Here is a 26,601-nt window from a genome sequence, read left to right as displayed (position 1 = left end):
TCCTCTGGGCACCTATTGTGAAGTTGGGTCGTGCAGTGGCCTATTTGGATAAGGCAAGCATACAGATGCATGCAAATGTAGTTTGAATTATTTTATTCTGAGCACATAAACTATGCAACAATGGAAACTGCCCTAGCCTATATGCAGAGACCCTGCCCTAAGCTCATTTCCAGAGAATGAGAGATTAAACCCTAATAGAATAAGGTACAATCAAGATTTCCATGGACAGTTTCCTGTATGTAAATGTACACACACACACACACACACACACACAATGAAGCATTATGCATTATCCACATGGCTTTTTCTTTTGAAGCCTCTGCACCAAAACCAAAAATGCCTCTCCCTCTCTGAAAACTTCTCTTGTACCCCCACCAACCAAAAACGACTTTGCAGCAGTGAACGGAGCTAAAACCTGTAATGGTTACCATGGAAACAGTCCAGTCAGGCAACAGCATGTCTCTTATCTGGTGTGCATGGGGTACATGCAGAGTGGTTCTATCGCTTCAGACACCAAAAACAACCGCCAGCCCTACAAATATTCACTACACACACTAGATGTCTAATGACTGTTTGACGGTGTAGAAATTACCACTGCTTTATCTCCTCCACAGTACAAAGAAAACATCATGCTCTAGAAATCATATTGTTTAGGTGACAATAACAGATGCATTCAAGCGTACTCAAAATATGAAACACTAGGGTTTAAGGTCTTGCTTTGTGCATCCATGAAAAACTGAATTAAATTCAGAAGGCTGAATTAAGGCTTCAAAAGACTAGCAGTTCAGGAGGGAAAATTCCAACCATTACGTCATATCCTGCGGTCATCGTGCTTTACAGATTGAATCCTAGGAATCCCAGAATTTTCCACCAATTACTTTGGAAACCACCAAAAAGTTTTCTCCTTGGTGTGCTGTGGCCTTTTCCCCAGCAGGCGTTTGCATGAACACGAGTCCTCTCTGTGGGGACGCGCCTATGCATCGCAGTCAGGGAAGCCCCATGCGCCAAACCCAAACAGCATGCAACGAAATGCAAATTCCACACAGTATCTCAATATTTGCATGTCTCTAACACAGTACACCAGTGGGGTGGGAGGGCAGGCAGTGGGGGCAACTTCCCCAGAGCATTATATAAGGAGCTTCTGATGAGAGATAATGCTATTCTTATCTTGATCTTCATACCTCAGTATTCCCTAACTGTAACTTTTCCAGAATACACAAACAGAATGCAAATACTCCTTGCACCCAAATGACCACAGAATACCCCTTTGCCTCCAAGCAAGAAGGACTTTTTATAGCAGTAGCACTATTAGCAGCTCATGCCAGTTTCTGTTCTTTCTTGTATTGAAGCAGTTTCACAGATAAGCTACTAAACAGCATTCAAGGGTCAAATCGTGCTCAAGCCCTGCACTCGCTTGCAAACCCAACAGAACGAGAGTGTAGCCACGTGTCTTTGTGTAAAAATGCATCCCTCTGAACCCTACAGCACTGCAAGACTGGCATAATGCAACTATAGCTAAAAACAGCGTGAACGCTGCTTGAGAGGGGAGAGGAAGGCGCCCTCCTCCTGAATAGAGTGATCCGCTCCCGCTATCCCTACAGCGCAGCCCTCAACGATGCTGCACACAAGGTGCATCTGTTGCCATGGCAGCCCGTCCAGTCCGTGTACTTCGAATGACTGTTAAGCCCAGACTGGTAGGAGTGGCAGCCCCCGAGAAGCTCCACGCCAGTGCACTCCTATGGCTTCTGTGGTTGATATTTTCCCGGACGCGCCATGTGATTTTTGCAATCTCAGTAGACCTGCTTTAAAACGTCTCGCACTGACAAAGGCCTGTCCCGTACCATGAATCATTCAAAGCACGCGGCAGCTACGGAAATGTCACGTCCCCTGGATGTATACACACACATATTTAACCAGGCCAAACAGGGCATTAGAGAGAGAGAGAGAGAGAGAGAGAGAGAGAGAGAGAGAGAGAGAGAGAAGCATTTGTGACAAAAATGTCTTTCTTTTTTCTGTTTCTCAAAATCTTTAATATTACAGATATTCCCGTAGAAATGTTCTGTGAAGTAAACACAACATTAGCCATTATATCAAGAAGATTCTCTTGAGGTCTTGAGGCTCATCATGCATGACTAAAGTACATCACTAGTATGAAAAAAAGCCCTGTAAACATGAACACCAAATATTAATAAAACTGTGCAAGTGAAGAGAGCACAGAAATACATACTTCTGTCATGATTATTTGGCACACCTACAGTAAATATGTAGTACAATAGTAATGCAACAGAAATGTTTCCATTTTTGAACTTCACATACCTGATCTAACCCATGTCATCTTAGAAACATCAAATATATGTATGAAATTACCATAACGGAGGGGGTAGACCATGGTAATCCCTTAGTCAAGCTACATCCAAAAAACATAAATCATAAAGAAAATCTCGGCCATTTTTCTCTGCCATTCTCTATAAAATATTTTTGCTGAGACCTCCAACACTGCGAAAACAAAACAAAAAAAAGAAATGTATCCAAAGATTTAATAAATAGCCTTTTATCTTAAATACATCGTGAATCCCTTTTGAAATTCACTGTGGAAGAGAAGTCGACGTTGCTATTTTACCATTAACATCAACAGCCACAGTTAGTAACCAAGCTAACTGTGCATCATATTAGAGCAAGGGGTGGGGTAGGGGATACTGGTCTGATGTTAATGGTATAATTCGCTCAGTCTCTCTAATTGCTTCATTACATCCCGGTAGGACAGGCCAGGCTCATTTACGAGATCAGCTTCTGTCATTGCACATAGCTCGGGTGGAGTTTGGAAAACACAGTATTCCTTCACGTTCCTGGGCCCTTCCTCTAGATTTCCCACATACGCCCACTGCAACGTCCTTCAGCAATCCCTGTTTAATGGAGATAGGGAGTTGGAGAGCAAGTGTGAAGTGCTTTGTTGCCAGATGGGAGAGAGTGCTTCTTTACAATGTCTTTGGATATACACATCAAATGTTAAGTGTCTTTGGATCCATTCATGCTGATGAGGACGACTTGTCTGTGTTCTTCTCCAGTGCTTCAGCGTCATTGTCTTCTTCAACTGTTAATGGGTGGAGAGAAGAAAGGTTCATGTGGGTCGAATGTGACATGTTGTATGTTAACCCCCCCCCCCCCCCAACACGCACATACGGACACAGGGTTTAAAGGTGCATTTTACTGTAAAGCGTCTCTCGTGTACAGCCAAAAGCTGCGCAATGCTTCAATGTCACCACATCACATTTTTTAAAATATCTGTCACCGACAAGCGTTCGGAGAGGATGCAGGCATTGTGTTTAAACCGAGAGGTCTTAAATATAAATGGCGCGTGCAATGTGTGCGGCAGTGTTTTAAATCTGCGCCAAAAAAAATCAGTTTTTTAAATCTGCGCCAAAACGATTTTTCCTTTGGCTACAAATGAAACAAAACCATGAGGTGGTGACATGGGGCGCAACGCGATCGTATAATACCATTTGCGTCTGTAAAGGCAATTTGCTTTTGACAAACAATAAACAAAGGATTTCTGATACCTCTTTTGCTTCTCCCAATTTGCCCGAGCTTTGGTGGTCGCTTATTCTGGTTACCACTGAAAAAGTTGTTGGTGTCTTGCAGGCGACAGGTGAAGGAAAGGTGTTCTTCGTCCCCGTCGTTGCCATAATGAGTCATATTTTCCTCGTTGTATGGCAAGACCTCCGACATGCTGAAAGAACTAAGCAGCCGCGCAAAATGTAGCTACTGTACTGCTCTTGCGACAGAGGGAAAAATGGAGAAAGCGAAATGAATCCGCGAGCTGACGGCAAGCCCTGTGCGAAGGCGCCTGTTTACCCGTATCGCACGTGTCTCAGCAAGTGGACGTCTAAAACGCGGCGCAGATGCATGCAATCTCCAGCTCCCGCTGGCAGGCTGTCGAATTATTCAAATTTCCTTGAGTTTTCCCCAAACCACGGAACTCTGGAAAGTGGCGCGTACAATTGCGGAGGTAATGCGCTCAGCTTCTGGCGGCAGAAACGTCGCGTGGAAAACCTGAGAAATGAATGCAAAATTGGGAGGCGATGCAAAACAAAGGTCCCCGCGAGACCTGATGGAGAAAGCACGTCATTGGCGCTGCATCTTCCTGGTACAGCAGCACGAGCGAATGGGGCTGTGTGCTAGGATTTTTATTCAGCCCTTTCAATGCAGTAATCACGATGTCGATCTTGGGAATTTTGCAGCATCATTTTTCCCCTAAATGTACTAGATTTGTTCTTTAAAAGCAGAGGAAATATAACCGACGGACTTAAATTAGTTAAATATGAGAGATTATTGGTGTCTATTCATGGAGGCTATTTAATCTCTCCATGGTGTTTTCGTCAAGTCTCTACCAGTCCATATTTCTTTGTTTGTTTGTTTTTGTGGTGTTTTTGTATCCTAAATCTTATTCACCATTTCCCTTTCATAGCCTTTGTCTTTAGCTTTAAAAAGTTGGTTCTGGTCTGCACGGCGCCGGCACCCAGTGAACCATTAAACGCAGGTGAATGGGAAAAGACGCACTTTAAGCCGCAGGGGCCTGTGATAAAGGTTGTCCTTTTTCGACACGATAAGTGATGAAGCCCCTGAACTTACGCTCACGTGGGCACGCGCGAGCGAAGAGAGCTGTGTACAGTCATTTCACGTCTTGCTGGTTTGCAGGTTCTCAGCACATTTGTTATACTCTTAACCGTGCACTGCGTTCAGCAAGACTGGAATTGCTCACCCGGCAACGTGCAGCGGGAGCCGTGGGACCAGAGGCAAAATGAAGTGAGCTCTGTTGTGGTTGTTTGTGGGTTGTTTTGTCTGTCTGCGCCATAGCAAGGGAAGATAAGATGTAAGCTCACGACCAAATCAGCGGGGAGTTGCTTGTGCATTTTTGTTTGTTTGTTTGTTTTGTTTCTGCTTCTGCCTTAACAGGAATTTATTTCTGCTGTGTGCAAGGATGGAGCTTTACACTGTGCAGTCCAACATGGAGAAAAGGGAAAACCTCAAGTCGTTTGCTGTGGAACTGACCAGTTTGGGGACAAAATCAGTGACTTGTACTGTATCACAGGCCGTGTGGTCTAGATGAAAAAAAAATGTATAGAAATGAAAAGAACAACAGTCGGAGGGAGGGAGGGAGGGAGGGAGAGAGCGAGAGAGAGAGAGAGAGAGAGCAGAAATGCTGTTCATAAATGTATTCCCGGAGAAGCAGACAGGAGCACGATTACACTCTACACTGCTGCAGTGGTTGCCTGACAGATATGCTCTCCTCTCACTCACCCAACAGCACAGTTTCTGTACTGATAGGAGGACAGTGGGGAGTATATTGGGGGTATATTCCGTTATCTGACTTCCTGACACCTGCTTTACTCAATATATGAGTGATCAGATTATATGTTAAACAATCATTGATCATGCAATCACTGATGCCTAAATTGCATGCTCACACTAAAGTACCAAAAGCTGCAATGAAGCTGACGTGAATTAATCAATGAAGCTTTTACAAGAAGAAACTACTAAGGCAAATGGTTTATAGGTCATATTAACCACCAAGTAACCACAAAACAAAACACAGCAGAATCCTAGTGGATCCATCTTTGCATTGAATCATAAACTTGCCAAAGCCTGTTGTTTTTAATTATGTGTTGAGGCACTGAATGGTTTTCAACTTTCTGGAAAAACGAAAGTTATAAAAATTGCTTTGTGAACTGTGGAGATAAACTGGTGTGAAAAGTTGGTCACAGTTCATAGACTATCACACTACTATCACTTTACATTGTGGTATCAGGTGTGGACAGTGAAACTAAAAACTCCTTACTGTTGCCAACTTCATTGAAAATGATGTGCTGACACACCTAATCCTATTGGACTTACAGACATCCAATGCGACTGAAGGGCCATGCAAGTTTTTTATTAGTCATGTCATTCTGTTTTGCTCCAAAACCTCCACATTGTTTTTCTTTTTAGTGTTTCACATGCCCCCAATATCTGGTGGCATAGAAAGAAAAAAAAAATCATCTCAAAAGCATCACACAAGATCCTATTTATTGAACTTGAAATTCATCCACTTTAAAAGTTTGTGACTTGTTTTACATTTAGGCTTAGTGGCCTTTATTTTGAAGAGTTTGTGTTAACTTTTAATAGTGTACTTTAGATCCTTTTTTTAAACAGCTATGACAAAAATTCTGTGCCTATAATTTGATGTTTTATATTGATACGATTTCTATATTGATTTTTATATTGATGTTTATCTAGACTGAAGCATATCTAAAGCTTCCTGTACTTGCGACATCTTCTGACAGCACTGTAGATGTTCTGGTCGATCCACCTGCGGAACGGGACACGGCGGTGTACACTCCCAGAAACCCGGAGTCTCCACAACCATTGCCCCAGGAGACCAGGCCATAGACTCGCCCGTCACACACCAGCGGCACACCTGAGTCCCCCTGGAATACACAGATACAACAAAGGCATCAGGGGCTAAAGGACCACGGTGAGGCTACGAAGTGTAGTGGGAAAGGAGTCTCGAAGGTCGTCAGTTGTCTTTACCGAATAACACGAACCCTTGCGTGCATCTTCGCCTCCAGTACCGTCCCCGGCACAGATCATGTTGGACGTAATATTCCCGTCGAAGGACCTGCTGCCATTACACTTGGCTGTGGAAAGGATGCGCAGGTTGAGTGTGCGCAGGGCAGGGGGGATCTCGGCCCTGCTCTGCCTGGGGGAGCCCCATCCTGATACCCGGGACACTTGCCCAGGTAGCACGGCCGTATTCTGTTTGGGGAGGGGCGCCAGGGAGGCGTATCCGCTGAGCTCTATTGGAGCCCAGAGCTAAGGCACATGCAGAAAGGAAATAGAGAAAAGAACTGGGTAGCTGGCTTATTCTTGGGACATTAATCCATGCATAGAGTAATATTTACACTGGCATGTGAATCCATTTACGTGAAACATGCACAGTTGGTTATTTAATTTAAGGGGTTATTCCATTTGTACATATAGGGTACCAGTATTTCACATGTATTATGATCACTACTAAAATGCCTTATATACTTTAGAGTAATTTAAACGATAATGTATTTGTAATGAACTTCTAAAAACACATCTAAACATAGGCACTTGCCTACAGAAAACTACATATTAAAAAGGCATTACCTTAATAAACATGATGTCTGCGTTATTGGTGCTCTTGTTGTATAACGGGTGAGGTACGAGGGAATGTGGTTTAGAATACTGCTCTGTCCCTTCATACACACCCAGCGTATGATCTCCAGCCACTATCATCATGTAGTCCAGCCTGAGATTCAGACGTCTATCTCTCAATAAATAGTAAATGAGCATCACACCACACAAGCTCAGTTCAGACTCCATTCAGTTCAAATACTCGGTTCAGATTCTATAGAAGAGCGTCTGTCCTCCCTTTACCTGGGAATCAGGTATGATTGCACAGTGATCAGTTGTAAACATTGTTCTATTAAACGCAGATGGTCAGAAAATGAGGACTGGATTCACTTTCAAATAGCAGATTTCACTATCACTTTGTCTTATAGATAAAAACTTAAATCTGAACTCATTAAGCTCATTATATTGCCCACAAGTGAATCATACTGCAATACTAGAAGGGAAGTATTTGTGTTTATTTAATTGGTTATTTAATTGCTTTTTTCTAGCACACTTATACAATACGTGTGTTTTACTGAAGTATCAGGTACTGTCATGCACGCCACTGGCGCCACTTCAGACTGACAGCGGCCGTGTGGGCTGGATCCGAGGCAAAGAAAGGGATTCATAATGGTAGATAAGCATGTATGCCAACAGTGAAACACAGTACTGACGATTCAAGGTCAACCTCTTTGGGGTGTGCCTGTGTCCTCTGCTTTTTGGTTATTGCTTCACCAAAAGACTTGTCTTTTCCCTGCTTTTCATTCACTCAAACACCTCCGAAATGATGTGGCATCATTTTTTACATAAAGCAGAGAAAAATAAAAGCAGACTTATCCTATATTACAGTGTGCGGCAGTAAGCACCCAGAACTTGTGCACCAGGGATCCTCCACAGAAATGCTGGGTCTTGGAGGTTTGCAAAGACACGATGTATCTGAATGAATTTGGTTTTGCCGCATAGTTGGCAGTTATTCGGCTCTGAATAAAATCACCTGGTAGGAAACATGAACAGATCACTCAATATATAAACAAAGACCCATCAGCGATCACAGAAGGTTTCTGTGGGACATAAGAGGAAAAAGGAAAAAAGCCCAGTGACATTTTTGTCCGCTGTCTGTTGAGAAACGTCAACAGACGTGCAAATCATTGTCATTCTCTTTGAGAACTTAAAGTTTCAAAGTGTCTCTGTTCCACAGAGGTCATCTCTGAGCCTGGGTCTTCAACAGCAAGAACTTACGGGACAGCACCTAACTTGACAGTGCGAACCCACGTCACGTTATAGTGCAGACAGGAAGATGAAGTGCATGATGATGGAATGGAAAAAATCCAAGAAACATAAGGAGATAAAAATCATTCACGCCTACATTTTTACAATGAACAACCTACAGAAAGGTCAAAGCAAAGTACAACCATTTTAGTTTGACAATTAAAAACTAAACCAGATTACCACAGTAGTTTTATAAAGTCAAAACAAGCACTTTTAAGATCATCAGAAATATACTCACAGTTGGCAAAAAACACAGTCAGGACCACCAAGGACCAAGACAGTATCCAGGCCATGATGAGGGTAGTGAATGCAGGAGACATGGAATATTAGCATGGATAAACTAAAACCCTCCTCATCTCTGAGAGGAAACTGCATAAACAGTTGTCCTCTAGTGTCTGATGCTCTGATCTCAGTTTCCATGGGCACCCTAAGAGGGAACGATTCACAATTCATAAGAAGGCATATTCAACTCCCCTATCCTCTCCTAGGACATAAGTCTCACATTGTTAGCCTGATATGAAACACTATACACGCTGACATGGAAACGCCTAATCAGACATTCTGATGAATGCACATTACTGATTTTGTAATTAGTCGTTTTGATTTAGTAGTTTTCTGTGCTTCATTATTTGTGCAGAATTTTTGTACTGGAGTAAAGTGTAAACTGAAAAAGAGTTTTGTAGAACTTAACATACAGTATGTAGAGTAATCATATAATAATCTCTAGCATTAGATGTTCTAAAACATGACAGTTTGATTACATCTGTAATAAACACTTAAACGTTATTTTTAATAAATCTTCATTTAATTTGGTTGTAAATTCAAATGGACCTGCCTTCACTTAAACATTGCTAATGTTAATCATTGCAGTGTTGTTATACATTCACTCCACATCTTAAAGAAAACGGGGACTATAAGGATATGGAAACAGGGACAGGGGTTATTACAGGGACATGAGTGCAGTGGGGGGGATTACAGGGGCTAGAGTGCAGTGGGGGATTACAGGGGCATGAGTGCAGTGGGGGATTACAGGGGCCAGAGTGCAGAGTGAGGTTACAGGGCATGGGTATAGTGGGGTGAATACAGGGGTATGTAGGTGCAGTTGGGGGATTACAGGGGCATGAGTGCAGTGGGGGATTATAGGGGCCAGAGTGCAGAGTGAGGTTACAGGGCATGGGTGCAGTGGGGTGAATACAGGGGTATGTAGGTGCAGTTTGGGGATTACAGGGGCATGGGTGCAGTTGTGCTATACTAGTTGTACTAAATCTGGACTCCGTATTCAAATGCGATCCTGGATTTTGTAATAATTGGCCGTTCACTGACGGTTTGTATAGCTAGTTGGATACTTTATGTAGATACTTGGTCACAGGCCATCAGATCTGAATCATAGATAATGGAAGGATGGAAGATATGTATGGCCTGAACCTCGTGGACTGGAAGTCACCTCTGCAACGACATCTAGGCCTATTGTTTAACTAGAGACTGTGGATAATTTAGAAGGCACTGGTTAAATTAATCTTTATTGTACTGCTGAAATGACCTCAGACAGCATCATAGATCAGAATGGTATAACTTTTAAGGAAATAATTGCCTTATTATATAATAATTTTTTATTCTTTATAACTAGAAAAAATTTCTCTCTGACTTCATGGCAGTTTATATTTCAGTGACATAATATTCCCTTTCCCACATGATCTTACTGTACTGGATATATACTGCCTGTTAATATCTCATCCAACTCCTGGACACATTACTGCCTCCATTGGTATTGAAGAGGAGTCCACTCCTATTAAAATGTACTGAAATATGTCGGGCAGGGCCAAACAGTTCCTCGCATTCATCTCTGTCTGGGTTGAAGAAACAATAGAGACAACAAGTTGTCATACCTAAGGGACAGATGTGATTACACTATAAAAAGCCAAGACATGGTTCCCAGGGTCACCAATGCTGGAGCACACCTGTTAGATTATTACAGATCTGACCTGCGCCCGCCTAAGTGAGTATTAATGTTGTAATGTTTATTATTGTTCATTTTATGATGGAATATAAAATAACAAAAACTGGGATGTTGGGATACCTGAATCAGTGAACTATTACCCCCTCACACGCTTGAAACAGTTAAGGCTTTATGAGATAGACGTCGTAAAGCTACAGTTTGGGAGCTACCATTGAGTTGAATACAACTTTATATGTGTACTATTGTGTTTCAGTTTTTAACATGAGGAAATGTGTTGAATATTCTCTTCTTCTTCTTGCCGTTTTATTTACTCAAGGTAAAGTTTCTAAACATTGGTCTCATATTATATGCATTTAAATGTACTGAAAGCAGAATGAAATGTGTATTTAATAATAAAATGTTTAATAATATTAAACAACCGAACCATATCATTTCCGATCAGTCAGACCTTGTTTGCAAAATGCCAAATATTTTTTTAACGTTTTTACACAGAACGCAGACTTTAATTTATTTGCAAGTTAATTTACTTAGACTCTAAATACAACTTAGAATATATTCAGATTTTCTCCCTTCTAATTTTCTCCATACATTTTCTTATTTTTTCACAGGGTTACTGCAGCAGAGAATCATCGGCGGACAGGAGGTAGTGCCCAATTCTATTAAATATCAGGCGTCCTTACAATTCAACGGCAATCACTACTGCGGGGGCACCCTCATAAGTGCCCAGTGGGTGGTGTCTGCCGCCCACTGCTGGAAGCCGTGAGTACTGCATCCATGTTACATCAATTTTAGCGCAGCTGATTTATACGTAGCCAATTTATAATATTACCCTTCATAAGAAAACGAAAGCTATCTTGAAACGGAAACATCTAATTAACACTTCTATTACACATATGATGTAGGATTAATAGAAAATACTGTAAAATGAATGTGACGTATGAATCCTGCGTTTTTGGTGCACAGAAATTATTTGACCAAAGTAGTGCTGGGTGCACACGATTTAACCATGAAGGATGGAACAGAGCAGGAGTTCAGCATCACCAAAGCTTTCATCTACTACATGTACAACTATAGAACATTTGATAGTGACATCATGCTCCTGAAAGTAAGTTAAACCAAAGGAAATTATTAGTAATTGATGGCCGAGGCTTTGAGCCAGTTCGTGTGTGATCAGTTGTTGAACAGAGAATAAAGCTTTACACTGAATAATGATGGCATGCTTCCAGTATAAAGTACCCAGAAAACCAGAAATATTTATTTAAATGTAGCTGCTAAACTGGTCTCCACATTCAAATGCGACCCTGGGTTTTGTAATAACTGGCAGTTCACTGATGGTTTATGTAGCTAGTCAAAAACTTTATGTAGATACTTGGTCACAGACCATCAGACCTGAATCATAGATAATGGAAGGATGGAAGATATGTATGGTCTGAACCTCGTGGACTGTAAATGTAATAACTCTGCACTGACCGTTTAATTAACTATCAGTGATTACGCAATATTGTACTGGCTTTGGATTTAAGGACTATGGTTCCACTGTCCAGACCATACCTGAGCTTCCAGGACTGAGCACTGATTGCCCAGCTCAGTGTGCTGAGTGCTGGAATGGCCCTGAACTGTTGTGTGTCTGGCAGTGGGAGCTCAGTGGTTTAGGTACTTGACTTTTAATCCGAAGGTTGCTGGTTCAAGCCCTGCCACTGTTGGGCCTCTGAGCAAGGCCTTTAACCTTCAATTGCTCAAGTTGTACTCAGTCATAATTGTAAGTTGCTTTGAATAAAAGTGTCAGATAAATGTCTATTGGTTCTTGGGGCGTGTGTTGTTGTTGTTGTTTTTTTCAGCGATGGGTTCAGTCCTTCCTAAGTGTCTCTGCGCTCTGCTTTCATGTGTTACCTTGTGGGTCAGTTCGACCGTCCCGCTGAACTGAACGACTACGTGCAGCCTGCTATGCTGGCGAGCCCGAGCGGCCTGCCGCTGTCTGCAGGTGCCACGTGCACGGTGAGCGGCTGGGGGATCATGCAGCTGTTCTCCTACTACCTGTCGCCTGTGCTCCGGGCTGTCGACGTGGAGGTCATCAGCTGCCAGACGTACTACACCTACAGGACCTCCAATAACATGATATGCGCTGGCTCTCCCCTGGGGGGGAAAGACTCCTGCCAGGTGAGTCAGGGTTAATGTCCTAGATCGAGAAGTTCACGATTCATGCTGGCGTGGCATATAGACTACCGCCTGCAGAACCTGTGTTTGTTTTAAAAACAATCAAACAAACAAAAAGCAAAACTTACTGGCTAGTATTAGCATTTATAGAAGCTAAAACAATATTATAAAAGCCAACTCTGAGCATGCGTCAAGCTTGCCCAGGCCTCATTGAAACTACAGGCAACGTGACATTCATTCCACTGTCTTTCGCCCCAGGGTGACTCCGGGGGCCCCCTTGTGTGTAACGGTTATTTAGAAGGTATCGTCTCCTGGGGCATCAGCTGTGCCAACCCCTACTACCCTGGGGTCTACACCAAAGTCCGGAACTTCAACCAGTGGATCGGCTGGATCATCAGCAGCAACAGTAACTAGTCTGTTTTAGCCGCAAAAACAAAACGATATCAGCCGGATGTCCGACAGCAAGCTACAAACTTTTTAAAAAGCAGCAAGGCCTTGTAAAATGACCAACTTGTAAGCCACTGAACCTTTGTCAAGGTTTCACTTGAGAGTGAAATAAAAGGGTAATAATTCTCAAGAGAGAAGGGGGAGGGGGGTGGGTTGTTCTTCTTAACAATCTTAAAAATGCGTTAGGATTCGTCACTTTGCATAGTAGCTGCACAAGTTGCAATGGGGGTGTAAACGGGGGCAAATTCACAGTCAAAGTCACCGAGCTAAACTGCCAGAATGTCACGCATGTAGGAATACGGGACACACTACAGAACAGAGCGAGGGACCCGAAAGTGATACGGCCCCACCAAGGACTTGCAAACTGAAGCAAAAACCAATTTGGTTTAAGTCCAAAATGCTCCTGTTCAATTTAACACTGTTGTTGCTCCGTGCATGCTGTAATTACTCTGAACACCTTATGAAGAGAGTGTTAGGCAAATAATAGATTATGCAAGTGGTCACTTAAGAAACCGAGAGGGGAGTTGAGTTCCTGTTCGGCATGTGGCAGCCTCTGATGACAGGTGTCTAAAAACAAGCGGGCCACTGTACAGACCTGCCGGAGATATAGAAAATGACATAGGCTACGTTAATTAGATAGTTTGAAAGCAAACCTATGGATAAACTTTAACTGGAAGTCTGGAAGTGGCAGCAGTTGTAGTGGACTGTTCGCGGTTAATATTATCGCATGCGCTTGCTTTTTCTGCAGGCTGCTGTTGAGTTTTATTAATACTGCAGGACGCAAGTTACTTTTAACAATTGTAACTATTTCGTTTATATAGTACACGTTACCGTTTACTCGTTTCAGTTCATTCCAGTTCAGTTTGGGGCATTCACTAATTGGATTTAATTCTCTGCAACTACTTTAAATTAACTGCATCAGAAGATTGACTCGTGCAACGTTTTTTAGACTTTTAATGTGGATTCCGCAGTGAGCCGATCTTTTAGGTGATCTGGGTCATCTGTTTTTTCAGAGGACCTACAAATACTAGAATATCTAAAGGGAGATATCTGTAAGATATTTAATTACTTGTTGGAATGTCAATCACCACTAAACGTGTTTACAAAATAAAGAAGAAAATTAGACCATCCATCACAATGAGTTTTCACAATAATCAAATAAAAGTTTTTCACTTGCCTGTCACTTAGCCTAATATTAAAATGATTTAAAAATATAATAAATGAAACCAGCACAAGCTTACTTTAATCATGGCTTTAATAATTACACTGATGGTCTTGATGAAGTAAACATATACTGATAACACATCCTTTTAAATAAGTCATTATCTACCACTGTGGCTTATGTCCCAGAACAAAGCTTGCTATGATCTAAACTCGAGCTACTCTTACCGTCTCAAGCATTGTACTAACATTAGAGCTAACTGTGGGCTAGAGTCGTCCTCCCAACAGAACAATAAATTAGCTTTAAAAAAAATGTAAACTGTTTGCATTTCCATAAATGCTTCAAACCACACTTCCTGTCAGGTTTAGGTCTCGATTGGTGATGGTGCGGTGATGTCTTGTAAAGCCGAGTCGTGTTTGCGTAGTCCCTCCAAGAAATTGTTTTTAGACAGATGACCTGACGACTGAGAGAGACTTCTTAACTAGGGCAACAATGATATTCACCTGCAGTCTTACACACGTCTTAGCTGTTATTCTCTGTTTCTGTTTCTGGTCAAACTGGTTTGGTTTAGTTTACTATTATTATTATTATTATTATTATTATGTATCTTCACCACTGTGAATATCTAGTGCACCTATGAAACAATGTCTGTGACAATATGAGACAAATCACATGGGACAAATAGAATAGACACAGAATTAAATTTGTAATACCAGCTCTGTGTCTTCATACATGCAAAGAGTGTAGTCTGTATCCACTGCCACTGCGTGACTCATCTTATAGGTTGTGTACTTGTTGACTTATACAATACGTGTGTTTTACTGAAGTATCAGGTACTGTCATGCACGCCACTGGCGCCACTTCAGACTGACAGCGGCCGTGTGGGCTGGATCCGAGGCAAAGAAAGGGATTCATAATGGTAGATAAGCATGTATGCCAACAGTGAAACACAGTACTGACGATTCAAGGTCAACCTCTTTGGGGTGTGCCTGTGGCCTCTGCTTTTTGGTTATTGCTTCACCAAAAGACTTGTCTTTTCCCTGCTTTTCATTCACTCAAACACCTCTGAAATGATGTGGCATAATTTTTTACATAAAGCAGAGAAAAATAAAAGCAGACTTACCCTATATTACAGTGTGTGGCAGTAAGCACCCAGAACTTGTGCACCAGGGATCCTCCACAGAAATGCTGGGTCTTGGAGGTTTGCAAAGACACGATGTATCTGAATGAATTTGGCATGGCTGAATAGCAATTATGCAAAATCTTGACCTGCTAGGAAAATTGGCCAGCTCACTCAAAATGTAAAGAAAGATAAGGATCACAGAAGGTCTCTGAGGCATATAAGGGGGAAAAAACATCTAAAGGAAAGTACAATATTATTTTTGCCTGCTGTCTGTCAAGAAACTTGAGTACGAAAACAGGTTGAATACAAAACACGTCAAAAGAAGCGAGTCATTGTCCTTCTCTTTGGGAACTGAAATCTTCAGAGAGTCCCTGGCCCACAGAGGTCATCTCTGAATCTGTGTAATCTTAAACATCTTGAACCTATGGGACAGCACCTAACTTAACAACCTAAGTTGCAAAATCACTTCATGTTGTTGTGCAGACGGGAATATGAAGCAAATAAATGTATCTACGTTACTGAAAAAATCTACAATAAATCCATAAAAATTATTTACCCCACACGATCATTTAGCCTACACAATACAGACACTGTGGAGATAAAAGTCCTAATACAAAAATTACAATAGAAAAAAAAAAAATCAAACCACCATAGGTCCAACCCATAGTTCCAATCACACCAACCTACCGTCTACAGTTAGCTAAGAAGAGAGTCAGAACCACCAAGAACTGGAAGAGCAGACAGGCCATGATGAGGTAAAGTAAGTAAATACAGGAGACATGAAGTGTTAGTCTGTCTAAACCTCTTCTAAATCCCTCCTCATTTCTGAGAGAAAACTGCAAATGCAACTGTATCTCAGTTTCCAAAGGTTCAGTTCCAGTTTCTGTAGGCTGTTCAATAGGCAGCAATTCCCTTTCTTCTCCACACCTGTGTTCCACAGCACTTTCCTCTTTAACCGTCCTGGAAAAAGGTAATGCTCATAATTTATATCCAAATAAAAGAACCATATATGAGAGAGCTGATTTTGAAATATTTGTTCAGAACACACAGACGTAATGCTTAATCTACATTTTTATGATGTGTATGTAGTGTTTCTGATTTAGTAACGATTCTGTATTTCATTGCTTAAGCAGAATTGTCTTACTGAGGTAAAGTGCATGAAAGTATCTTGACATAAAAAACAGCAGTGACACCTGTTCTTTCTTCACAATAGATCTACCAGGCGTGTGCAGGAGAAATATGGTCTGCAGTTATCCTTCTGATAGTCCAAAAGGGGTTGACAGTCCAGAAGGGGTTGATAGTCCAGAAGGGGCTGCTATAAATTATTGGGTAGGCATGCCTAATTTTTTCTACACAATGTATATTGACATGTGTGCATGTAAATAAGGGTACATTTGAGGCCCTAATATATACTGTTTTTGTGTTTGAACTAAAGAAATTATTCTTGTCATTTACTGGCATTCTTGTCATTCGCTGGCATTAACTGGTATACATGTATTGTATGTTTACATATACTCCACATTCTAAAGAAAAGGTACCTGTGAAGAAATTGTTTTCAAGTTATTGTGCCACACATTGTTGAATCTAATCTGCATTGCCTTCTTTATGATGGTGTGATGTCTGTGGTTTAATAGCTACACTTTAGCACTCAGTAAGGACGAGAGACAGAGAGAGAGAGAGAGAGAGAGAGAGACAGAGAGAGAGAGAGTTCTTGTATCAGTTTATCTATCAGCCCAGAGGAGAAAGCAGAACAATGCAGGATAATGTATACCCATTCTAGAGCCCTCCTTGAAGAGCTCGGGAGCTCTGGAGGGACATTGGCCCAGAGAGAGTTTTAACTACCGATACATCTCTGCGTCAAAATCTACTTAGACCTATTATTCAACTACAGACTATGTATCAGATAGAAGGAACTGGTTAAATTATTTTGCATTGATAATAATTTGTATTGATTTCTGAAATGATGTCACATACCATCATAGATAACATCAATAGGTTATTTATATCTATTTATAAATCCCTTGTTGAAACAGTTCTGAACTGTAATATCACATCCTGGTATTACTCCCTGCCAAGAGCAAGTGCAGATTAGAACAGGTTATTAGGTGGGCTGTCAACAGGAACGCTAATGCTATAATACAAGACCCTACACATCCTGTTTACTGTTCCTTACAGTTGTTGCCATAAGATCACTACTATAAATGTCCTCCGATTAAAACAAATGTTCTTAGAAAGTCTTTTATTCCAATGGATATAAATTGTCTTAATTTGTAAGTAGTGAAATATTTTAAAGGAGATGAATGTTGTCAAGACAAATTTCTGTCAGGTATTGATCAACAATAAAGTTTTAAATTTGAATCTGACCTTATAAGTATCGACATTAAATAATAAATATGTAGCTTTTCATTTATCATAACTGTAAAATTATATATATATATATATATATATATATATATATATATATATATATATATATATATATATATACACACACATACATACATACATATATATATATATATATATATATATATATATATATAATTTTACATATATATATATATATATATATATATATATATATATATATATATATATATATATATATATAAAACAAACATAACTATAACAAAATGGGAGTTTATATTTCCTCAAACCCACTATCATCCCCTGACGTGATATTCTTTTCACTAGGACTATACAGCTTTGCCTAACAAATTAGCTTATTGTACAACCTGTTAATACCTCTTCTTATTCCTGAACACAGTACACAGAAGCCTTGATAGTGATTGAACAAAAGGAGTCCACTGCTATTGAAACCCGCTGGGCAGGGCCAAGATGAATATCACTCCCATCTCTGTCTGTGTTGAAGAAACAATAGAGACAACAAGTTGTCATACCTAAGGGACAGATGTGATTACACTATAAAAGCCAAGACATGGTTCCCAGGGTCACCAATTCTGGAGCACACCTGTTAGATTATTACAGATCTGACCTGCGCCTGCCAAGTGAGTACTACAACTGGTATTATTATGGCGATTATTTTTCTTATAGGGTGGTAAAATAAATGAAAAAAAAAAGGTATATTGGGCTACTTGACAAATTTGAATGAACCCAGACCCACTCATGCAATTGCTAACATGATATAACTACTATATAGTAAAGTCGTCGTAGTCCTATACCGTCAAATGTTTACTACTTTGTTTCAGATTTTTTAACATGAAGAAATATGTTGAATATTCAATTCTTCTCGTCGTTTTCATTATTCAAGGTAAAGTTTCACGGCTTTGGTCACGTTGTACGCATTTAAATGCGGTGAATACTGCGCATTTATTCCCATTACACAACCTAATCAACTAATTCTCGATCACCGTCCTCAGTTGCAAAGGCTGATTGTTTTTAACGTTTTTACGCAGATATGATTAAACACAAAATGTATTTTATTTCCAACATAATTTACAAAACTTTCAGACGTCTCTCTTTTCGCAGGTTCACTGCAGCAGAGAATCATCGGCGGACAGGAGGTAGTGCCCAATTCTATTAAATATCAGGCGTCTATACAGTACAACGGCAATCACTACTGCGGGGGAACCCTCATAAATGCCCAGTGGGTGGTGTCTGCCGCCCACTGCTGGAAGCCGTAAGAACTGTTGCCATCTCAAATATATTTTAAGTACAGCTGATTTACACGTTAAACATTTATGATAATTTTTACTCCCCCAGTAAAAATAAAAACGTGATCTTCATGGCAGAATTCAGAAAGCCTCAGATGAACTTGAAAATGAAACATCTAGGCAACATTATGGTTACAAATGTGATTTAGGCTTAGGAGAGAGTACCTGACTCAAAACCTTCCTCTTTGGTCCACAGATATTATTTGATCACAGTAGTCCTGGGTGCACATGATTTAACCAAGTTGGAGGGAACTGTGCAGGCATTCAATGTCACCAAAGCCCTCGTCTACTACATGTACAACTATAGGACATTTGATGGTGACATCATGCTCCTGAAAGTAAGTTAAACAAAAATGTTTAACATTCTCCGATGAGCTTGGCTATGGGACCTAAACGAAAGTGTTCCTTTCATTTATCCAAACTAACAACTCACTCCATGCATCCAATAAACCATTCAGTGGGCCATATAGTTTAATCTTTGTATAAACTGCTCAAATAACCCAAGTGATTGCAGAACCCAGGGCTGTCAATGGATTTAAGGGATTCTAATGTCCAGACCATACCTGAGCTCCCAGAGCATACCTGAGCACTGATTGCCTTGCACATGTTCTTTCTAGTGATGGGTTCAGTCCTCCCTAAGTGTCTTTGCGCTCCGTTTTCATGTGTTACCGTGTGGGTCAGTTCGACCGTCCAGCCAGCGTTAACGCTTACGTGCAGCCTGCTCTGCTGTCGAGCGTGAGCGCCTCGCCGCTGTCCGGGGGTGTGACATGCACAGTGAGCGGCTGGGGAGTCACACAGGTGTACAGTTACTACCTGTCACCTGTGCTCCGGTCCGTGGATGTGCAGGTCATCTCCGGCTGCCAGGTGTACTACTACTACTACATGATCACAGACAGCATGATGTGTGCCGGCTCCCCAATCGGGGGAAAAGACTCCTGCCAGGTGAGTTAAGGATAATGTTCTAAAGTGATAAATAGAATCTGTAAATATAGTTCTTTATCACTTCATATTGGCTTGGTATGAAGTCTGCTGCCCTGGACACTGATCATGGTCAGAAAGACTTCATCGAGGTTTCAGGCAGTGTGACATTCTGCCCTTTCCGACGGCAGGGTGACTCTGGCGGCCCCCTCGTGTGTAACGGCTATTTCGAAGGTATCGTCTCCTGGGGCATCAGCTGTGCCAACCCCTACTACCCTGGGGTGTACACCAAAGTCCGGAACTTCATCCAATGGATCAATTCGACCATCAGCAGCAACAGTAACTAGGCTGTTTTAGCAGCACAATAAAATGGTATTGCTAGTTAAAAGGGAAAAAGGGGACTTCTTCACCATGTGTGTCGGTGGCCAATTCTTGTAGCTACTTTATGATTTGCATATAACAAAACAGTAATGTATAGGATATACTATAAGCAACCTTACATTCGAACTCACAACCATGAGGTGGGGCTAGTGTAGCTAACTAGAACTGTACCCTAGGAATTATTTTGATGTAACCACTTGTCATAGAGAATAAATTCCATACAGTTCTTCAAAAGAGCAGAGCCAAAGACATGATACAATCAATAGCAGTCAATTTATAAATAATTCAAACAAATACATGGAAACCAGAGAAACAATTCATTAAGACAAACAGTAATCAATTAATCCCAATGCTTTAATATTTAATCCTTTTATTGAATTCTACTCAGTCAACAGCCACTCTAACTGAGGAAAAGACACCTCAGGGGGATAGGTATACTCACTGCTAAAGGATTCCATTGTATTACTTCTTTCAGCAAGGGTTCAATTTCCTTTGGCGCCAGAAATGCAAGGATGTAAGATACCAGTCAGTGATGGCCAGTGGCTAGTTGCAGTCATCATTGGTAGCTGCCAGTGGTGGCTGCCAGTTGCCAGTCACTGGTTATAGCACTTCTAGATAAGTATCCACAATGTTGCTGGCATTTATTATCTACCATGGGACTGAATGAGGTTCTGGAATGCCCCCTATTTTATCTCTACTCATTTACAGCTCACAGTAGTCGTATTTAAATATGTTTATTTTATATAAAATACCCAATCCATTCAGCATAATGTATGAGTAGCTTTCTTTCTGTCTGTCCACCCATCTTTCTTGCTTTCTTCTTTTCGTCATTTAGTCTCCTATAACAACCATGCCCATCACCACCTCACAACCACACTTGTTCACAAAAGTTCACAGAAAAACCAGTAGCTAGTACTACTGACTGATTAGCGTGCCAGAAATTTATTTAAAGACTCAGGGAACATATAAAAATGTTTGTATGATACTAAACTAGACTATTATACATTCAACAAACGTTCAGTAAAAATAGAAAAGAAATATGATAAAAACACTGCTCAAAAAGCAAATCAACTTGACTTATCAGTCCTAGCTGAGAATAGTCTGGTCACAGTCTTTACATTCCAGTACTTGACTGACAGTGTGCTGTCACAGACTTGCAGAGTGCTACGCTACACATTCCTAGCTGGATGTAATGGTGCAAGAAAGATCAGAATAATGCAACCATACATGTACAAGCTTCCCAGTGAGGATACCGATGCAGATAGTTCAGGCAGCAGATGAGCCTCGATCATCGGAGCAGACAGTATGATAGTTTTCCGTGTTTGCTAACAGGATGAAATCTATTGGCTTACACATGAACAGCTTGCTCAGTGGATAGTGTAAAATTACATAGATTTCACTGCTAATTAACTATACACTCAAACTATCATATATGTCAGTCTAGCTTTATCTAACTTGGTGTCACTGGTATGCTCCAATTTGTCAGAGACCATGTGATGTATAAAAACAAATTTAGGTTTGTGTAGAGTATGTAGGAACATAGAACATGTAGGAGGGGCATCAACTTTCTGACTGTTAAGAATAGAACTTATATAAGACCACCCACTTACATCAGAAGGGGAGAAATTCTGGAAAAATGTGTCATTTACAGGACTTTGGAGTGGTATTTATAGGACACACTTTGTATATGTGCATATGTGCAATGTGTGAACACAGATGTTCCTTGAGTCTTTAACTGGAGATGGCCAGTCTCTTTCACTGTGAAAAGAGGTACCCATATGAATCAAATTTAGCGCAGTATGAAATTTGTCATACATCTGGTGCCTCTGCCTTTTAACCTCATTTTAAAGTTTTTGTTTTTAGAAAATAAAAAGTTATAAAGATCACGATTCATCTCAATAGTTTGATTTGATACTTTAACAGCTTTCTGAAATCAAGATATACTGCAGGGATGATATAATACACTTGCAGAAAGTTGAATTAATATTAAAATACAATATTTACAAAACTCTACAGTAATGAATAACTGATGTGTAACCCTTGGTAGGGTGGCTCAATGGGATCGGCTGAGAACAGACCCAGAGTTTAATATGTTCCAGACCGAGAAACTTACAACACGGTTAAGTTGTATTTGATAATTGCCTACAAACAAAAACAAAAATCAAACAAAGAAAGAAAATATAAAAGTCACCCCTGATAGCTATCAGTCGCAGTTGAAAAGTGCATGTGGGAACTTTTCCAAAAACAATAAACCCACATAGTATATTATTCAATCTACAGAAACATGGAAAACAGAGTACTGTATAATTGATAGGTACACATGAAATATCCAGAGTCAAAACAACAGCTAGTCACATCTAAAACACAAAACCAGCCTAATGAAAACAAGTCAATATACCTTTCCCAAAAAAGATCCCATACCACAGAGGCAGTCCCCTCAGAACAAACCTGGACAAGTGTAGCTGTATGATTATTGGCTATATACCATTTGTCACACAAGTGTCAATGACTTTTCTATGTCTTTTGGAAGACAATGTTTTTGGAAGGTGGTGGAGCATAAAAGGTGGCATCTATTATATGTTACATATATTGTTTCATGTGACCCTGCCTAAGAAAGTACACAAAGATTTTCCCCAGAGCCTGAACATGTAGACCAAAGATGTAAAATAGAGTACTATATAAATACAGTATATGTTTTGGTATGAAATGACAGTCTTAGCTAACCTCTCTAGCTAACCTCTCTGACTCTGCAACTATCAGTAAATGATGCAGATATAGACTGAAGTGTGACTAGAGAGCTAGTTATTAAGCTAAGTGTAGATCACACATTCACTCATGAAAGTGAGTGGTCTAGTGGTTAACTGAATTATGGCCAGTATGTAGCAACAAATGCATTCCTGGCCCAATACATTCTTGCAGTCCTCTGTATATCTTGGAGTATTACAATACTCATATAATATCTGCAACTATTGGTAAATGATCTAAAGGTGGGCTAGTTTGTCAAAATACCAAATGTCCTAGGTGAAGTTTACTGCTTGCTAGTTAACATCAGGTAGGTTGAAATCTGGCTAGCTAGACCTCTTGCACATGTGCATTTCAATAATGGTATATAGCCGGTCAGTAAAAATAGCAAAGGGTGAAAGAGAAACCTGCATATAAGCAAGCAACTGCAAACTATGCGCGGATGTAATCGTCAGCTAGGTTGAAATGTGGTAGCTAGACTTCTTGCACATGTGCATTTCAGTAATGGTAATCAGTAATCAGTCAGTAAGTAAAAATACCTTTTCAAGACCAGCAAAAATAGCAAATGGTGACAATCAGGAGTTAAAGTACTGACATAATACATTAGCACCTGAAAGAAAAACCTACATTTAAGGAAGATGCCGCAAACTATGCACAGATGCCATCAATTTTACTCACTGATTTACCTGGGCTGTCTTTCCAGCCCAGAGACGACATTCAACCGTGACCCCATCATCACATACCCCCACTGTCAGACTCAGACGTGGGATCCATTCAGCCTTAGATGCTTTAGCCTTTTATCCTGCCCTAAGTGCCCTGCCAAAGAATTATTATGAGCTGCTGCATGGAAAAGCCTGCTCCTGTGGCTTATGGTAACCACCAACTGGATAATTATCTCATTTATTTGTGTCCTGTGCCACTCTACATAATTCATCATTAATGATGAAGAAATTTTGGGTATGACAGGGCAACCTGCCCTGATGGTCAAGCACCTGACCATCAATTGCCTTCACTTACCCAAAGCTATGCATTGGGGTGTTGTCCTGAGACTATGAGTGGGAAATCCTGTAGGAGGACTCCAGTGGTGAGCCAGTACGCACTCTTGTGCAAGTCCCCCCTTTTGGGCAGGGCCTTGCTGGCTGGATCCCACCCCCTGGCCCCTCCTGCTCTGGTTCAGATGATGACGGCCCTGGAGGTGCTTCTTCCTTGAGGGCTTCACATGTCACACACATACATGTCTAGGGCAAGGTCCACCTGCCTTATTATCCCCGGAGACTGGCCATTTGATGCCCAAAATTCATGCCTTGACACTATGATTTTCTACCCCAAAATCAATAATGACAAACACAAATAGATATTCAGGAATGTCCACATATACATACGTCCCTGTCATCTGCCATGCTTTTTTCCAGTAATTTTGAACCAAGAATTTGTGGATTGTGGTCTGATTGCAGATCAAATTCACCAAGGCTTGATATGCATGCCATTTGATTTTCACTGACAGGTAGTGTGTCCCTGGCACAGAACAGTAACAGCTCTCCTGCAAGGGCCTCAACCCAGCCCAACTTGAAGGAAAAGGGAGAAAGAGTGCAGGGAAGTGAGCGTGGGGACAGGGGGTGGGGCTGGAATGGAGAAGGGAATATGAATACAGGGAAGAAGTTTGGGAGGTGTCCTCATTTCTGAGGGGTGGAGACAAGTAGAGAGACAGAAAGGCTTACTCTCCCTGGTTATGCCATGAGGTGGTCTTGAGATAGGCCCATTCCACTTAGGTTTGTTTAGGTAGACAGGAGGTGAAGTGTTGTACTATGAGATCATTAATCGCCATGGAATCACATTCCTTGGAGAAGAACCATTGCTTGTAACAATCCCAGAACTTCTGTGCAAAGATGAAGGATTGGTCAAACTCTTTGAGTCTCAGCATTCAGAAGTACTGCTGGTGCTGCCCTGGGGTTTAATTGATTTGCTGCAGGATGGCTGCCTTCAGCAAATCATACTCCAACCATGAGCTGGGCTTCCCCCAAGAGCAGGAAAAGTGGAAGGTCCCCAAGCTTTGCTGTGGCCTGCTGCTGTGCACTTGATAAGCTCCATGCTCACTTTGGGGTCATCCTGTGGTGTATTCTTTGAAAGGCTGAAGTGGGTCACAGCTGGAGTACTGCAAGGCTGCAGTTGACTCTGCAGAGTTTGGCAGGTCTTGGTCTGCTCCCAGGTTTGGCACTACTGTGGGGGTTCCCCTGGATTGAGCAGGGAAAAAGGGATTGCATACATTACAAAATGGGGTGATAGGCAATAAGGAAAAGATTTTTTAAAAAAGGAAACCATCATGCAACAAGATTTTCTTTTTTATTAATATGCTGTTCAGTGATTCCATATATTCACATATAAATAAGAATCTTTATCTTTCTGACTCATGCATAGGTGGAACAAATTTTAATTATTCTTTGATTCACCCAGGCTGTCTATCCGCCCTGCAGATTATGCTCAATTGGGTGCTCTGCTTCCCACCATAGAAAGTAGTTTAGAACCAGAGAAGGTCCTGTTTGCTCTCAATTGCTCTTTTATGATTGAAAAATCATTCCCTTATCTATAAAATCCTGAAGGAATGATAATCTCAAACAACCAGGCCCTGACAAATTAGCTCAAGCTTGTCCCTTCAAACACAAACCTGCTTGTATCCATAAAGGGATCTGGTTCTGGTCACATTTGGTGGTAGCTCAGTTGTGGTCAATTAACTAGAAGAAGTCCATAAAACTAAACGTTGGGAATTATATGTTTCTCCCTGTTCCTGGCTCAGCAGCTTCCTGTTCAATAAAAGTGGCCAGGGATTGCCAGAGATAGTCATGGACAAGTTGAATAATCTCTGCTATTCTGTGCTTTCCAGGCCATCGATTACTAAATTAACCAAAAATTGTGGTGGTTGGGGAGATTAGTCATGTGGGTGGGAATGCATACAAAAGGCTTAATTTGTCTTTTCTCAGTGGTGTCCTCTAATGGTGCAAAGAGGAAAACAGGACATTGCTCATTTTCTCCTGATGCAAACAGATCCACTGGCATTCTGATTCCAAATCTTGGCTCCAAATCTATTCCACCACCTTAGGGTTGCCTTTTGAGTCTCTGTAAAGGGGAGTCTACCCTTCTCCAAGCCCTGCATACCTATGCCTTTCAGAGACAAGGAATGAGGATTGTTCTACAGGATCAATCTATTTGCCTAATAGTGTGAGGGGCGGAATCAAAGACCACCTCTTGCTGGTCGATATGCGCTACCACTGTGGTATTGTCCGTCCTCATGAGTACATGGCGACCCTTTAAAAAGGTAAGAAAGGCAAAGAGAGACTGCAGCTGATGATTCCCCTTTCCATTTATTATTCTGTGCTAATGAGTGGCCCCAAAATGGACAGCAGTTCAAATGTTGGCGTGCTTTTCCTGCCATCAATTATGCCCATGGGCACTTCCCATATGAGGGAGGATGGCCCTAATCTGAGTTAGGCTACCCAGCACTGGGAATCTTTCATAAACAACTTACCTAGTAAAACAAAGCCATTATTCTACATAATTTGAGACGTATATGGACACCAGAATGCCTCTCCAAAGTGCATTCAGA

General features: G+C 41.1%; 4 protein-coding genes across 4 annotated transcripts; 2 read left to right on the top strand and 2 right to left on the bottom strand.

The window, feature by feature from the left end:
- Positions 1 to 2,009: 2,009 nt before the first annotated feature.
- On the bottom strand, positions 2,010 to 4,789 carry camk2n1a (calcium/calmodulin dependent protein kinase II inhibitor 1a). Its single transcript, XM_027023058.3, has 2 exons — positions 3,558 to 4,789; positions 2,010 to 3,091 (listed from the first exon to the last, which is right to left on the bottom strand). Exons 1-2 carry the CDS (start codon positions 3,724 to 3,726, stop codon positions 3,027 to 3,029), a joined length of 234 nt encoding a protein of 77 aa, XP_026878859.1. The 5' UTR covers positions 3,727 to 4,789; the 3' UTR covers positions 2,010 to 3,026.
- A 1,496-nt stretch (positions 4,790 to 6,285) lies between these two features.
- LOC113585532 (trypsin-3) lies at positions 6,286 to 16,037 on the bottom strand. The gene is given in 6 exon segments (XM_081705794.1): positions 6,286 to 6,356; positions 6,359 to 6,464; positions 6,568 to 6,849; positions 7,171 to 7,313; positions 8,015 to 8,170; positions 15,983 to 16,037. Coding segments are annotated over 6 exon segments (813 nt in total).
- Positions 10,664 to 12,970, top strand: LOC113585528 (trypsin-3-like). The gene is made up of 5 exons (XM_027023057.2): positions 10,664 to 10,718; positions 11,011 to 11,161; positions 11,366 to 11,507; positions 12,305 to 12,559; positions 12,815 to 12,970. Exons 1-5 carry the CDS (start codon positions 10,664 to 10,666, stop codon positions 12,968 to 12,970), a joined length of 759 nt encoding a protein of 252 aa, XP_026878858.2.
- A 2,141-nt stretch (positions 16,038 to 18,178) lies between the features above and the next one.
- LOC113585527 (trypsin-3-like) lies at positions 18,179 to 20,449 on the top strand. The gene is made up of 6 exons (XM_027023055.3): positions 18,179 to 18,296; positions 18,498 to 18,559; positions 18,778 to 18,928; positions 19,159 to 19,300; positions 19,644 to 19,904; positions 20,072 to 20,449. The coding sequence occupies exons 2-6, from the start codon at positions 18,508 to 18,510 to the stop codon at positions 20,225 to 20,227; spliced, it is 762 nt and encodes a 253-aa protein (XP_026878856.2). The 5' UTR covers positions 18,179 to 18,296; positions 18,498 to 18,507; the 3' UTR covers positions 20,228 to 20,449.
- Positions 20,450 to 26,601: the final 6,152 nt, after the last annotated feature.

This window comes from Electrophorus electricus, chromosome 22 (genome assembly GCF_041902795.1).
Source record: "Electrophorus electricus isolate QZ-2024a chromosome 22, ASM4190279v1, whole genome shotgun sequence".
In the NCBI taxonomy this organism is placed as follows: domain Eukaryota; kingdom Metazoa; phylum Chordata; class Actinopteri; order Gymnotiformes; family Gymnotidae; genus Electrophorus; species Electrophorus electricus.
Note: the sequence above shows the minus strand (reverse complement) of the source record. Positions and strands in the feature narration are given on the sequence as shown.

What these genes read in the sequence shown, in the direction of transcription:
- camk2n1a (XM_027023058.3), bottom strand. Translation starts at nt 3,726, where the DNA reads ATGTCGGAGGTCTTGCCATACAACGAGGAAAATATGACTCATTATGGC. An exon ending in AATTGGGAGAAGCAAAAGAG is followed by an intron (nt 3,092 to 3,557) that starts GTATCAGAAATC and finishes ACCCATTAACAG; the next exon opens with TTGAAGAAGACAATGACGCT.
- LOC113585528 (XM_027023057.2), top strand. Translation starts at nt 10,664, where the DNA reads ATGAGGAAATGTGTTGAATATTCTCTTCTTCTTCTTGCCGTTTTATTT. An exon ending in GTGACATCATGCTCCTGAAA is followed by an intron (nt 11,508 to 12,304) that starts GTAAGTTAAACC and finishes CTTGTGGGTCAG; the next exon opens with TTCGACCGTCCCGCTGAACT. An exon ending in GGGGGAAAGACTCCTGCCAG is followed by an intron (nt 12,560 to 12,814) that starts GTGAGTCAGGGT and finishes CTTTCGCCCCAG; the next exon opens with GGTGACTCCGGGGGCCCCCT.
- LOC113585527 (XM_027023055.3), top strand. Translation starts at nt 18,508, where the DNA reads ATGAAGAAATATGTTGAATATTCAATTCTTCTCGTCGTTTTCATTATT. An exon ending in CGTCGTTTTCATTATTCAAG is followed by an intron (nt 18,560 to 18,777) that starts GTAAAGTTTCAC and finishes CTCTTTTCGCAG; the next exon opens with GTTCACTGCAGCAGAGAATC. An exon ending in GCCGCCCACTGCTGGAAGCC is followed by an intron (nt 18,929 to 19,158) that starts GTAAGAACTGTT and finishes TTTGGTCCACAG; the next exon opens with ATATTATTTGATCACAGTAG.